Source organism: Empidonax traillii, unplaced genomic scaffold (genome assembly GCF_003031625.1).
Source record: "Empidonax traillii isolate 1590-97213 ecotype Southwest subspecies unplaced genomic scaffold, ASM303162v1 scaffold25:size3598162, whole genome shotgun sequence".
NCBI classification, from domain to species: domain Eukaryota; kingdom Metazoa; phylum Chordata; class Aves; order Passeriformes; family Tyrannidae; genus Empidonax; species Empidonax traillii.
Window position 1 is genome coordinate 3,187,193 of NW_020955218.1, and position 13,903 is coordinate 3,201,095.

At 41.7% G+C, this 13,903-nt stretch overlaps 1 protein-coding gene across 12 annotated transcripts in view; it reads right to left on the reverse strand.

Annotated features, from left to right (window-relative positions):
- Positions 1–13,897, reverse strand: part of ERC1 (ELKS/RAB6-interacting/CAST family member 1) — a 301,902-nt gene extending 288,005 nt beyond the window's left edge. For 11 of the 12 annotated variants that reach the window (XM_027905936.1, XM_027905963.1, XM_027905952.1 and 8 more), the window contains exons 1-2: positions 13,821–13,897; positions 2,271–3,093 (exon numbers count right to left, since the gene is read on the reverse strand). In XM_027905936.1, the coding sequence (XP_027761737.1) occupies positions 2,271–2,939 (669 nt within the window). In that variant the 5' untranslated portion in view covers positions 2,940–3,093; positions 13,821–13,897. Of the gene's footprint in view, positions 1–2,270; positions 3,094–13,617; positions 13,670–13,820 lie in introns of those variants that run through there. The other variant, XM_027905895.1, reaches the window with a different exon arrangement.
- Between the last annotated feature and the right edge of the window lie 6 nt (positions 13,898–13,903).

The following is a 13,903-nucleotide window of genomic DNA, read 5'->3' on the forward strand; positions in this document are numbered from 1 at the left end:
TCTAAAACTCCAGCTCCTGCAATTATAGTAGAATTCATTTTAGGGGGAGGCTGGAGGGGTAATGATGAGATTTTTCTGGTCCCCCAAGAGATCAGGGAAATCTCTTGTTCAGAGTCTAAACAGAGAAGTCTGTTCAATTAAAGAAAATCCTATTAAACTGATCTTCCATATAAAGGACTGAAGTGACCAACTCTAAAAGGCTATAGAAGACACAATGAATTCAGAGTTTCATTAGGTCACACTGTTAGCTAACTATAATCTATTAATTAGCATTCTTAGTTTTTACAGCTCATTGCAATAATACCCTTTTACTTTTAAATTGCACCCTTCTTATTTTTGGACCAAAGTTATACAATTCTACCAGTGTGGTAGCAATTACAGTGATTGCCTTAAGAACAGCAGCCTAGAAATATCTGTAAATGTTTAATTAGTGGATAAAGGAAAGACAAGAAAAAAAAATCTAAGCTAGAGCAATCACTGTTCTCTAGTTTATTCATATTCAGTTATTGCTTAATCCTTTCTAAACCATATACTAGTTGGATTTTTTGAAAGATATTCAAAGCATCTTCAAATGTCAAAATTGATTTCAGAAAAAAAAAAGAAGTTACTATATTCCAAGACATTCTCTTCAGTATGAAAACAGGACTAAAAATGAAAAGAATTTGAGAATTAAAATACTTACCTGCAACTGAAATACAAAGAGCATCAGAAACTGGAGTGAACGGCATTCCACATATTTATTATCCTGGTACTGTACCACTCTAACTAAAATTTTCACTGTATCACTCCTAAAGAAGTCCAACTTTTGCAATAGAAAGTATTTAACTTCAAGTTTTCTGCACTCCAAGAAGACATATGAAAATGAACATAAAATGTCACACACCATAACAAACCCCATGTTGTGATACTCACCATTTGGTAAGAATATAGCTAAAAAACCCACATGACAGGTTCAGTAAATTATTTCCTACTACCTTGGGAAAAGCAATTTACTTTCTTCAACTAAGTTCTTAAAGAAGTGAAAAGAAAATTGCAGACATATTCAGTGTAGCAGACTACCATTAACCATATCTATTTAAGAGAGGTCACCTGAAAGCAGAGTACAACATGTGGAGTACTACCAGCACTCTTCCTTTTCTCCTTCTCCCTTCCACTTCCTAAAGCAAACCTTACAAAAAGCATTCCCTAAAGTTGCAACTATACCTTAAGAGCTACAAGAGCATGATCATCCTTGAATTATGGCAAAACATTTCATTAAATGTCTTTGGATATTTAAAAAGCTCCATAGGGAAAGTAATTTTGTCACCATGAAAGCTGACTTACATTTCAAGGAACTTTTGGAGTTGGGTGGTGGGCCTATTTTCCATTAAGAGTGGTGAATTTTATGACCTGAGAGTCCAGAGAGATGCCTAACTCACATCTGGCCAGAACCAACTGAAGAGGAGGACACTAATTCAAAGATAAGTAGTTACTTCAGGATTAAGATAGCAAGAAGGTCCAGGTGAGAAAACTTGAAAAAAGCTTTTAATAAGCAAAACAGACTACAAAGAGACCTCAACTTTAATCAGCCTCTCACTTTTATTTAAGTTGGAGATGCTTTTAAGATGGACAAGACAAAAGACCCAGACACCAAAGACTCTCTGTTCTTCTGCCTATCCTGTAACTGGCCAGACCACTACAAAAAAACCCACGGGGTGTTTCGTGAGAGTTGCACAACAAGATACACACAGTTTATGATAAAAAAATAGATGAGCATGTAGTAAACAGTGTTACTTAAATGTAGCCAAGAATGCAATTTGTATCTGCCTGAAAATTGGAGGTCTGGAGGTTTTAATTCTAAAGTAAGATCAGTGTAACTTGAACTTTGTTTTAAGGGCAATCCATCAAAATCCAGCAACAGTTCAGTTGTGTTTGGGGTCAGCAGTTAGTACATTCGGCATATCAGAGAAGGCTTCAAGAGGTAAACTGTAGGAAAATATTAATTATGAACAGGGAAAAATACCATCACAAGGAAACCAAGTGGTTAGCACCAGTCCTAGGGAAAAAAACCTACGTGACACCCCAGGAGAGATGAGCACTAAAGAGGTGGCTTACAAGTCTGACAAGAAACATTTAAAAAGAGGCTTGCAAGTTGAAAACACGTCTTACCCACATCAATTACCCAAGAAAAGCAACAATCTCATTTAGCTGCTTAAATGTGACATGCAAGTTTATTAAACTCATTTAATCCCGCTACCACACTAACACAACCGTGACATTAGATGACAAACCTGGTTTTCTTCTTGCAAAACTCTATATTGTTCCTTCCAAATGGTGATTTTTGATGCTTCATCTTTCCTCAGAGCTCTCTCTTTTTTTAGCTCAGGACTCCAGAAGGTCTTGATGCTATTCATGGAAGAACTCAGCTTGCTTTCTTTCACCTCCACATCCTTGCGGAGCAGATCGTTTTCCCTCAGCACCTCTTTGAGTTGTGTCTGCAGATCCATGATGGTGTTATCCCTGGCCTGGCGCAGCGAGTGAGGCACAGTGGATGCCATGCTCACCGGAGGGAGATGGTGCTCCCCGAACGCGATGGTATCGCTGGCAACTCCACTACTGGCAATGTTAGGGCTGCTGCCCATCGCAGTCATCCTAACACCGTAAGGCAGCCGCCCCCCCGACCGGCCCAATGTCATGGTGCTCTTCGGGGTGTCTGCACCCACATTCTCATGGTCACTTAGGTACATAGGGCCAGACGTGGCATAGGCAGCATTTAAGGACTGGATGTTTTCCATAGAAAGGGTTTTCCCACTGCCACCCCCAGTACTACTCCCAGAGCTGCCTCCCGTACTGTTGGTTCGACGGTGGCCCAGGCGTGGCGACCGTGGCAGCCTCGGTGAACGCCCCGGGCTCTGGTTGCTGGGCTCAACCTTCCCCACGGACCGAGCACTTCCATACATGATTAAACTGGTGGTGTGAGGCAATCAGACAGGTAAAAAACAGGAATGGGAGAGTTCTTCAACGGGTATAAGTCAACTTAAGGCCAATCACAACTTATGACAGATCCAGTTGTCCATCTTCAAAGTCACGTGCTCATGATGTTCAGGACCATATCTGTGTCAATAAGAATAACATATCAAAATCTGTATCAATATGAGTAACATATTAAATACCTAGCTTATCACCAAATATTTTGTCCCACACTGGAATAAATTGTATTCTACTACCTTTCTACTTCTACAGCATCTTTTCAATTTCCACTCACAGAAGAGCAATTTTTTATTTAAACCCTAATATTAAAACTCAAAAAGGAACTTTTTATTTTTCTGTTGTTGTATTATCACAGTAAAGAGGTAAGGGAAAGAGAATCCATCAGTTTTCAAGCCAAAATTTTGTTGGTCATGATCTAACTCTACCGTTAGAAGCCATCTGATCTTTTCCTCTCTTTCTCATCGGCCCTAATTCTTTATCTATTACCTTTCTGAGTAAGAGAAAATCAAAATTTAAAGCCCACTCAGTAGTATATTTTTCCCCTCAAGCACTGCTAGCTTCCATAGGACATGGTTTCTAAACCCTTGTGCTATGAAAATAATCCTGCAAATGGGAAGATAGGATGGGCTGAAATGATTCTGACCATGATCTTGACTAGCAGGTCCCGTTCAGTGTTGCTGCCAGCCCTTCTTCAAATGCAGAAGTCAGACCCAAAACTAAGAATAATCACGAAATCACTACTGACCACGGAGCTTAAGCAAGTACAGATGCAATTCCGAAAGAACAGCAATCATCACACAGCAATGGAACCAAGGAGGGTAAGAGGAAGAAGAGAATCACACCTCCACTGAAAACTGGTTCTAGTCTGTTGTTTTTTTCTCAAACTAAAATAACTTAAATCTTTGTTCAGGTTAAGAAAAGATTTCAACTGAAACATGCTTTTCATTAACCAGCTCAGATTAATTCCATTAAATAACATTCCAACAACAGGGACCTGAAACACAGAACAGTATGACATCATCATGCTGCTGGTTCCCTCTCCCCTCTACTTTTTCATTAAACAAGAACTCTGGCAGCATATGCAATAAAACTCCTTATTTCTGCAGTGCTGTACAAGCACTGGCAGGGAACTCTTCAGTACAGGGCACTGGGCCGGGACTGTGGTTAGTAGTCAAAATCTAGTGGAAAAGCAAAAAACAGGGAAGAAATCCATTCCTGTGACTAAACTACTGCACTAAAGAACCACTCCCACTATACAGTTCTCTTCCCCTGCCCCCTTCTACTTTTTTCCAGTGTAAACTATTTCATGTAAATGTTGGGCTCAGCTGAAATAAGAACGCTGGAACATTCCTGATCACAACAGATGAAAAAATATATTGGGCAGTGTCTTAAAGAGCAGCAGCAATTTACATATCCCAACATCTTTCCTTTCACACCAGCTTTTATCTTGCTGCCCCTTCTGTTCAGAACTTAGGTTTGACAGATATTCAGCATCAATTTTTCCAAATCTTATAGCATGGTAGTGAGATAATAATTGGGCAAGCAGATTAAAGACTAGGTTTAAAAGAGGAATACACTTACAAAAGAAATTGTAGAAATAGTGCAAGTGGGTGGAAGGGAAGAGACAAAAGAATAATATTGCAGAAAATACTGGAAAAGAAAAAAGGAAAAGTGCAATGTAGAAAATATACAGTATTTTTCCTTTCAGAACAAAAAGTTAGTAGAAGATACAGCAAAAATAGTTTTAAAATGTATAGTTTAAATTCTAAATGGAAACCAAGATCAGAATAAGGCAGCATTTTTTCATTTTTACACAATTGATATAGAAGATACAATGACATGAGTAATTTTACAAAGTTTATGGAAGCTGATATTATGTTGTGAGTAGTTCAAGACATTCAAGGGCTCTCTTTTTTTTTAAACAACAAGGAAAGCTAACTACAAGATTGCTACAGAGTATTTTAAAACACAAATGTAAAGGAAAACAGGCCTAGGAAAGACAACCAGCAGTAATAATAACTGAAATTATCCACCAAAGCAACACCTACAGATTTTTTTTTTAATACAAGTTACATTTCTTCTATTTCAACTCTATATCCTTATGCAAAACGGGACAGAAATATAAACTAAATAACAAAGTCTACACTGTTTCACTGAAGTTTCTTCAATAAGCAAGACACTGTGGCCCAGATCTGGAAGGAAAACACTTCTTCCAAACAGAAAGGCTATTTCAGACTAGTCTCACTGTTTGGGATATCAAAATGCTAAAAATGCTGCTGTGACACCACTTGAGCTCTCAAAACAAGTCAGATATGATTTCTTAGACACCACATAAAGTACATTCAACTGAGAGCTTGCATTCATGAGGATTCTCTTGAAAATTAATCCAAATCACAACACTTAATTCATCTGCTAAAAGCTCACCACAGTAAGTCAGTGCAAACACTCATTCACTTAACAGCTTTAAATGATTTTAACTTGAATCAAGAGATCAGATGTGTTTTATTACACAAGTTTCAGTTTCCCTCAAAAACACTAAGTTTAAAAGCTGCTCAAAGTACATCACTGTTGCACACAGAAGCATCACCTGGTAAAGCCTTTAACAACACATAAGTAGAGTACAAAAGTTTTTAGATCATTTCTCGTGAGTTCATCACCCTCAAAATGGGAAAACTCAAGGAATTGCTTTCTCCTTGCTTTACCAAACGTTTTGTTGAACTATTAATACTTTTCAAAGGATGAAATTGGCTGATACCCCTGACAGCAAAGCAGCTTCCCAGGCAGCTGCAAGGAGCTGGTGCCACAGTAGGTACTGTGCAGGAAGCATCTCCAGTAATACTGGGTAGGCAGGTGAGGTCTCATCCACCCAAAGTGGAAACACCAGCTCTAAGCTTTGTTTCCCAGGTAGGCACCATCTGCTTCTTCAGAAACATCAAATAATTCAAGCTATGAAAGCCGGCTGCTAGAAATAGCTGCTGATCAGTGTTATGGGAAAGATTCCCAGAGCTGGCACTGATGAAACTCAGGGAGAACTCAACTCTACTCTCTCTGCCATGCATTACACTGCACTCTCTTTTCAAACCACATCAATAGATTAAGAAGTGAAGTAGTCTTTGGAAAAGAGGCAAATGAAACCCTCCAGTATTTTTTCTTGAATAGCAACTTTGATTACACCATTGTTAGACTACAAAGTTGTGAATATTCCAAGTGTTAACTAAATACACCCTTCCACACTTGCAGCCAGTTTCAGTATTTTCACTGACACAGATTTGCTGTGGTTCAAGCAAAAAAAAAAAAAAAAAAAAAAAAGCCTTACAAAATAAATCTAAACTCTCCCCCCCCCATTTTTTTCCTAGTAGCATTTATCCCCAGCCATATCACTTTCTTATGGAAACAAATATTAAGACAATTACACCAGGAAAAACATCTTTCATCCTGGAAACAGCAAAGTGAAGGAAGTGACAAAAAAACTCTTTTCATATTCCCAACACCAATTAATCAGGAAGAAGAAAGAATTCTATTTTCCCTCCTGGAATCCAAGCTAAAGCATATGGAAGATTTCTTTCATACAGCAACACAACTAGCAAAGTTAAGTATTTTTCAATATTCTGACCCACATTAGAATTTTACCAGGAATCTCAGAAGTATGGTCTCTTATCTTTCGTGAGGCCAACACGCAGCACTGCTACTAATTTCCTCTTCTACTCTGACTCCAATTTTAGTCACAAATAAATCATCCCTTAACCTTACAAGATGGTGGCAACCACAAGGAACACTGTCCAACCGTGATACGAATGTGCAAACCACCTTCCCTTTGCAAGCTCTCCAGCAGTTTTCAAAAAACTTTGGTCTCTTCTGCCAATACAGAAACCCTTTCCCAAGACTGCAAAGAAAGAGACTATAAACTTCAAGTGTTTAAAAAAATGAAGCAGTTGAAGCCAGTGCTAAACCATTTTTCCTCAAAGGTAGCTTGTATACCTTTAAAGTTATGAAACAAAATTCTCATGTTCACTGTTCAATTAAGAGAACAAAAACTTCCAAAGAGTATCCTATCTGCAAGCCAAATTAAAAAAAAATAAATAAATTAAAAAAATCAAGTCACCCCACGTAAAAACTTTTTACAGATATCTAGAAAGTGGCATAGCAGCTTTGCAAGTACAAAGACATACAACTGACCTGCTTTATTATTAGTGGAAAATGCTATCTAGTGATTATGGAAAAGCTTGAAGGAAGAACTATCAGAAAAACAGATGAGAATTACACAGTATTGTAGAAAAAGGTTTGAAAAAGGACAGTTATGAACACATTATCAGCATGAAAATTTTAAGATAAATTAACAGTACATCTTTCCTGAAGGGGCAGCTAAGAAAAATGTCTTCTCAGATCATAGGTGACCATCCAAAAAACACTCAGAGACAGACACCATGAACTGTGGAGAAAGTTTAAAATCTGGCAGCAGACATTTAAATGTACTGCAGAGATATTCAAATAGACTGCAGTGCAACTTGTTTCACTACAGCAGCCTGGTCAGCCAGTGAAAAGCAAGGGAGAATTAAGCTTCCTGCAAAACAGCAAAGCAGCTACCAAAGCCAGTAAGTACACCAATATCCAGAGCCATACACACTGAAAACAGGGATTCAAAGTAGCCCAAAAGCTGCATCAGGCCCTGGCACGCTGAAAGAAGAGTAAAAAGCCACCTGCACAACTTCATGTAGATTTACTTGTAAGGGCAATTATGACGTGAGAGAGAGCAGGAGTAGGAACACGGATCTTGTCAAAGATCTGGTGGTTTTCAGTAAAAGGGTTGTATTCAGGCATAGTTGAAATGTAAGAAATTCTGTAGGGATCACATGAACATCAACTTCAGAACCAAGAATTCAGTAAAATGAGATATGTTTACCAATGCTGTTACACTCAGCCCCTATAATGTAGTACTTTATGGGAACCAATGGCTCAGAAAGCAGACATTCCTGCCTACACCTGACAGAAAACAGAAGATTCATTAACAGAGAGTGTTTTAACCTCTGGAGGATCTCTCTGTCATATAAATATATAAAGCCTTTTGTATCTCCCTCTACTCCAGGACAAATACTAAAACCACAGTGACTACTTGCAGGTAAGCAAGCAAACAAATACACACCAACTGCAGAAATACAGTGCTGCAGAAATACTGGAAAACCCTGCTTCCATTTGTTAAAACAAAATGAATTTTGGAATAGCTGCTGCAGCCCTCAGCAAGTAACATTTCCTCTGAATTTCTTTCCTGCAGTTTCTGTTCAGGACTGGCAGCAGCTGACAGACAGCAACATCTATGGAGACAACTCCTTAACAGTATCACTGCCTGATAGGAATGGGCAGTGGGATCACAAACCAGGCAGGCAAACACACCACTGGGACCCCTCCAGTGCCTCCCAGTAGCGTTCTGGAAGCCATCTATCCAGCTTCCAGAAGACAGAACTTCTTGTCCCACGGATTCCTGTCCGCACAAGGAAAGCTTTGAACTGTCAGTTTTATAATAGAAGCAAAGTCAGCCCTCACAAGAGGTGTCTTAATCTGATAAAGGTCTGCAGCAGACACATTAGGTTTCATTAACAGAGGTAGCAATTGTTGCCATTTACATAATTCACACCCCAAGAGCTAGTCACAAAGAAGAATGACTGGATTACTCAGCAGGATGTGGACTACGGAGTAACACAGGGAAGAGAAGGGAGTAGAAAAGATGGAATTCCAAAGAGAAGGAAAAAGCTTATATTCCAATAAAACCCTGCGAGATATATTTTCCCTGGAATCCAGATAGTGGGTATAATGACAGAACTGACATGATTCACAACAACCTAGGGGTGTCTTAACCAAGAGAAATATTGAATTCTGTTACTTCCTAGTGCACACCACCACAGTTATAAAAGCTATGGCTGCTATGTTTACTTTACATAAAAAGTTTGAAGCCTTCAACTTAGGGCTATATTGTAGATTACAGCTTTGACTGACTGGTTTTGGAAGGTAAGAAAGCTACTTTTCACTACAATTTATTTTTTTCACTACTTTTCACAATAATTTAATGACTATTACACACAAAAGGACAGAAGAAAGTTTATTCTGGAAACTACTTGCAAGCCAGGCAGTGCTGGACACAAGGCATTGAACCCATGGAATTCAGGGTTGTTTATCAAAATATCCTCGTGGCTTTAAGAGCAAGAAAGCACAAGGGATGAATGAAATTAAGACAGAAAGAAGTCCAAAAAGTAACTTCATATTAGGATTGATTCTCATTCCTATATAGCACATAAACAGAAGCCCAAGCACTGCCATCTGTTTATATCCAATCCTTTTTAAAAGCTGGGGGGCGGTGGTTGGTTTGTTTTTTTTTTTTAAATTGAGTTCACCTACTTGCACATCTGCCAGGTTCACTGAATGCAGCAGTGCCTTTGTTCTGTCTCACCAAACATAAGAAGATGGGAATTGATATATTCTCCCCACATACATGACAGAGAAATCTCCCAGAACAGTATCTTAAAAATCCCCAGTAATCTTGAGGTGACTTTGACGTATTAAAAAAACCCATGTTTTGTAAAAGGCAGGTCATCAACCCCGACCCCAACATTTTGAGGAAAAAAACAGCAGTCATTTGTCAAAGGAGAGTTTTGTTTCTAAACATAAGGTGACATTCCCATTACACAGTTTTTTCATTTGAAAGGTTAGCATAAATGGTACACACACTTTAAATCACCACAGGACATGGAAACATCTCGATGATCTGTCCTTTTCAGATACCATTCTGCTTCCTATCCCTACAAGACAGCTCATCCAGAAAACGCTACCTGTGAGTCTTTAAACAAGAGTCAGAAATAATCATTAGCTTCCTAGTTAATTTGTCTCCCACAGGTATACAATTCCTTTCATGGGATCTACTCACTCAACAAGGAAGACAGAACATACTCTACTAACAGTTTCTTTGCAAAAGCAGATTTAACTGACATCAAGTTTTGTTTCTTATAACTTCCATAATCTTGATATCAGCATAAAGGGTACACTTCCACCACCACACCTTCATTCCCTTATATCTTCTTTCCCAAAAAACAAGACCACAAAAAGACAAGTCTTACTATTATTATAATAAATCTATTTCAGCCAAACCTTTATTTGCTCATATTTAGATACTCTTTCTGATATGCCACTTGCATATAAGGATTTTTTCCTAAAGCTCTGGAGGTCAGTCTCAGCTTGAGGCAGATGATGAGGCACTACTGATATTTCTAAAGGCCTTTCTTCGTTCATCTCGCTTGTCAGACTTCAGTGGTTCTGCACCCAGTGTACTAAGTCAACCCAGTCACTAAATTCGGGTGGCACAAGCAAGTTCTTTCTGTTCTGGCTGCTGTGCACAAACAGAAGCTTCTCTATCTGAGACTGGAGCACATACTGATTAACACTACCTGGACATCACACTGAAAGGTTTCCCAGGTGTGGCAGAAGTCTTGGACGCTGTCCCAGCATGTAGTCTCTCCTACAGCCTTAAGCATTCACTGAGTCTATTACAGAAGGATTAGCACGTGGTGCAGATATGACCATTCTCAAACTGGTTCTTGCCTCTGGGTTTACCAGATACTGGACCCACATCGTCCCTCCCTGCCCTACCTTCTTAACACTGACATGTGGGAAGGCTGGGTAGGTGCATCAGCATTTGTTTTGTGCAGTGACTGGGACATATAATTAATTATAAGTCTCTAAATTAAAAGCAGATGTGAGGGAAAAAAAATTATCATGTGCCCTTCCTCTTTCAAAACAAGGTCCAAAACACAAAAAGCAACAGGAGTCAGAACTCGCACCTATCACTTCCTAGTGATAAACTGATTAAAATAATTCTCACTCTTCTAATTACCTAGAAGATTAAAAACCTGTGGATGTTAATTTTCTGTCACTGTATGGCTAGTTTATAGCCTGAATTTTAAAGTCAGTAAATACTTTATACTAGAGTATAAAGTCAGTAAAGTACAAACGTGTTTGTACCCATGGCTGTTTCTCTCTTCCCTACAGGTGGCACAAAACCAACAACCCACTTTCTAACAGCTGAAACAAAATGCAAAAAGCAATAAATATATTCCAGAAGCACCTAGAAGCACTAGTGAACACATGCAGCCAGCCAGCCTAAGGTCATCATGGGTAACATTACTGTGCAAGGCAAAGCATCCTCCAGCTACAGAAATTCCATCATAATCTGGCCCTGTCAACAAAGTCGCATGAACAATATTGATATAAATCACATGCTAGAAAACACCACTTTTGCTAAGTCAGCACTGGATTTTCTAGGATCTCCTGCCCTTCCACCGCCACAGAGTTAAACTCCTGGCTTAAACAGGCAGCCATGGATAGAATTCTCACCCAGGGTGCTCTTGTGGCAGAGTAGCCAGCAAAGATCAAGAAGACACATTGCTGTTTTAGTTCTAGCAATTATTCAAAAAGCTACATGCATGGCTCCATACTCCATACCTCTGATCAAACCATCCTCAGCTAAAACAAGCCAGACCCTTAAACATAACACAGTTTACCAGAGGCTTAGACAGGTAAGTGTTATAACAAACCTCTCACACGAAAGAGAGGAGTTGGGGTGGGGGGAACAGGCTTGAAAATAGGGAGGGGTGAGGGGAGAAGGGGTATCCTGCTTCACAAAATAAGCAATAATAGTGAGGAACTCACACACTGGTTACAATAGCAGGGTGAAATATTTCTATTCATTCAGCAGCAGAGATAAGTGCTTCCAGGAACTGAGAAAGTGGCAGACTGAAAGCGGGGGGGATAAAAACACCAAATCACAAAACCCCCTAAAAAAGCCAATCAGGTTTCCTTCATCACCAAGATTTGCAATTCAGTAAAAAGGTACAGACTAGGTACCATACAAAACCTGGTTTTTTTGCTAGTCAGGCCATTAGTCACATATTACAGATGAAAAGTTATGTGAACAAAATCTCAAAAAAGCCTGTGACAGGATCAAAAAGAATGTCAAATGTTATGAAAAACACGATGCTTCAGTACAGCCCAGATAGCAGGCTTTCTTCAGTTTGGGCTTCTGCTAACATCTTTACAGTGATTTAATTACAACTAAATTGGTTCCCAGAAGTGGTGGGAAAAGTTCAAATTATGTCAAATATTATGATATACTCACATTTCACTCAGAAGATACCCAACTTTTTCAAGCTGCAGCACCTCTTGCAGCTTGATGGATTCAGACAATTCCAAAATTCTGGATGACATAGTACAGTCATAGACTTGACTGTTCCACAAACTGCTGTTCTGTCATAAAAGTTCTGAACTGTGCTTCCAGAACTGAACTACATTCCATACAGCAGTGAACTAAATAACTACTGATTTAATACAATAATTTCATTACTAAAAAAAATTCAACTCTTGTACTACCAGCTCTAGTTCCAGCAGCATGGGCAAGGAGGTGACTTCTCTCTTCCCATCCTATTTGAAATGGCTGCGAGGGTGCTGACTCATAAGTGACCCTGAATGGGGGCACACATCTGAGCTGCTGCAGTTTTCAACACAAACTCCAGTAGCATGTCAGGTTGTGGCTCAGAAGGAGATGTGTGCTCAGCCACCTACGGCTACAGACGCCGTAATCTCAGCGAGGAAAGGAGGGCAGGCAGCTGGCGGAGGTTACTGCTGGAGACACCTTAGCCCAGCTGGCCATTGTTTGAGAATTACAACCCAACAGCCAAACCAGGCACCTTTTTTGCGGTTACAGCCTGTTGGATTTAAGGTAACACGTTATCCAGCTACAACCACCCTGCGCGCATTAGCGTGGCCTCCCAAACGAGCTTGGACGAAATGTTAAACATGAATTGTTCTACAGAACAATCCTATTTCTATCCATTTGCTTTCATTCCCTTGGCTCCTGTACCGCTTCCACCACCACCACCCACCCACCCCAACCCCCTCGTAGAGGTTTCGTTACATCTTTTCTTCGCATCTCCCTGTCTCTCTCATTTCCAGTGGGGCTTCACTTTGAACCATTTCACCCCAGGTCGGCACGCACCACTACGTGAACTTCCAGGGCGCACACGCAACATTCCAGGTAAAATAAATTACAGGCATCCTAACTGAGATTCGGAGCTCACGCCACCGACGAGGCAGATGTGGAAGGGCTCCAGGATGGCAGCAGACCCAGAAACAAAGCACCGTGTCAGCTGACGCTCACCCCGTAGTAGATGCGATAAAATACACGAAACGTGACCATTCAGCGCTCGCAAGGAAAACACACACAAAACCCCCAACACCGCCACAAGGTCTGGGCAGAAAGGCACCGCTCCCCATCACCTCGGACCGAGGTGACTGAGACAACAAAAGCGAGCCCTTCCCAAGGACAGACCGAGCGAGGAGAGGCGGAAAAGCACGGCCGGGGAGGGCGAGCGGGCAGTGCAGTAATGACCGACCGTGCGAGGCAGCGCCGGACCCCGCCCGGTGGCGGGCAGTGCCCGGCAGGACGCGGAGTGATGTGGCCGCGCTGCCCGGGGCCGTGCCGGGGCCGCCCCGCCCCGCCGCGGGCGGTGACAGCGTGCGGGGCCCGACGGGGCGAGGCCGCGACCCCCCCGGCCGCCCCCTCCCTCGGCGCGGCACAGCCCGCTCACCCCCGCCGGGACCCGCACCCACCTGCGCGGCAGCGCCGCAGCCCCCGCCAGACCCTGCCCGGCCAACGCCGCCGCCACAGCCCCTGCCCAGCGCGGCGGCTGCTCCCGCAGCTACCGGCGCCCGCAGGCCCCGCCCCGCTCCGGCGCGCTCCCCACAGCGGCCGCCGAGGCGCGTTAACCCTCTCCTCCCCGCCCAGTCCCGGCGCGGCGAGCGCGGCCCCTCACCGGCTGTGGCGGCCGTGGGCAGCGCAGGGGCCGGGGCCGGGGCGGCTCTGCCGGGCCCCGCTCGGCGATCCCGCTCCCGCCCG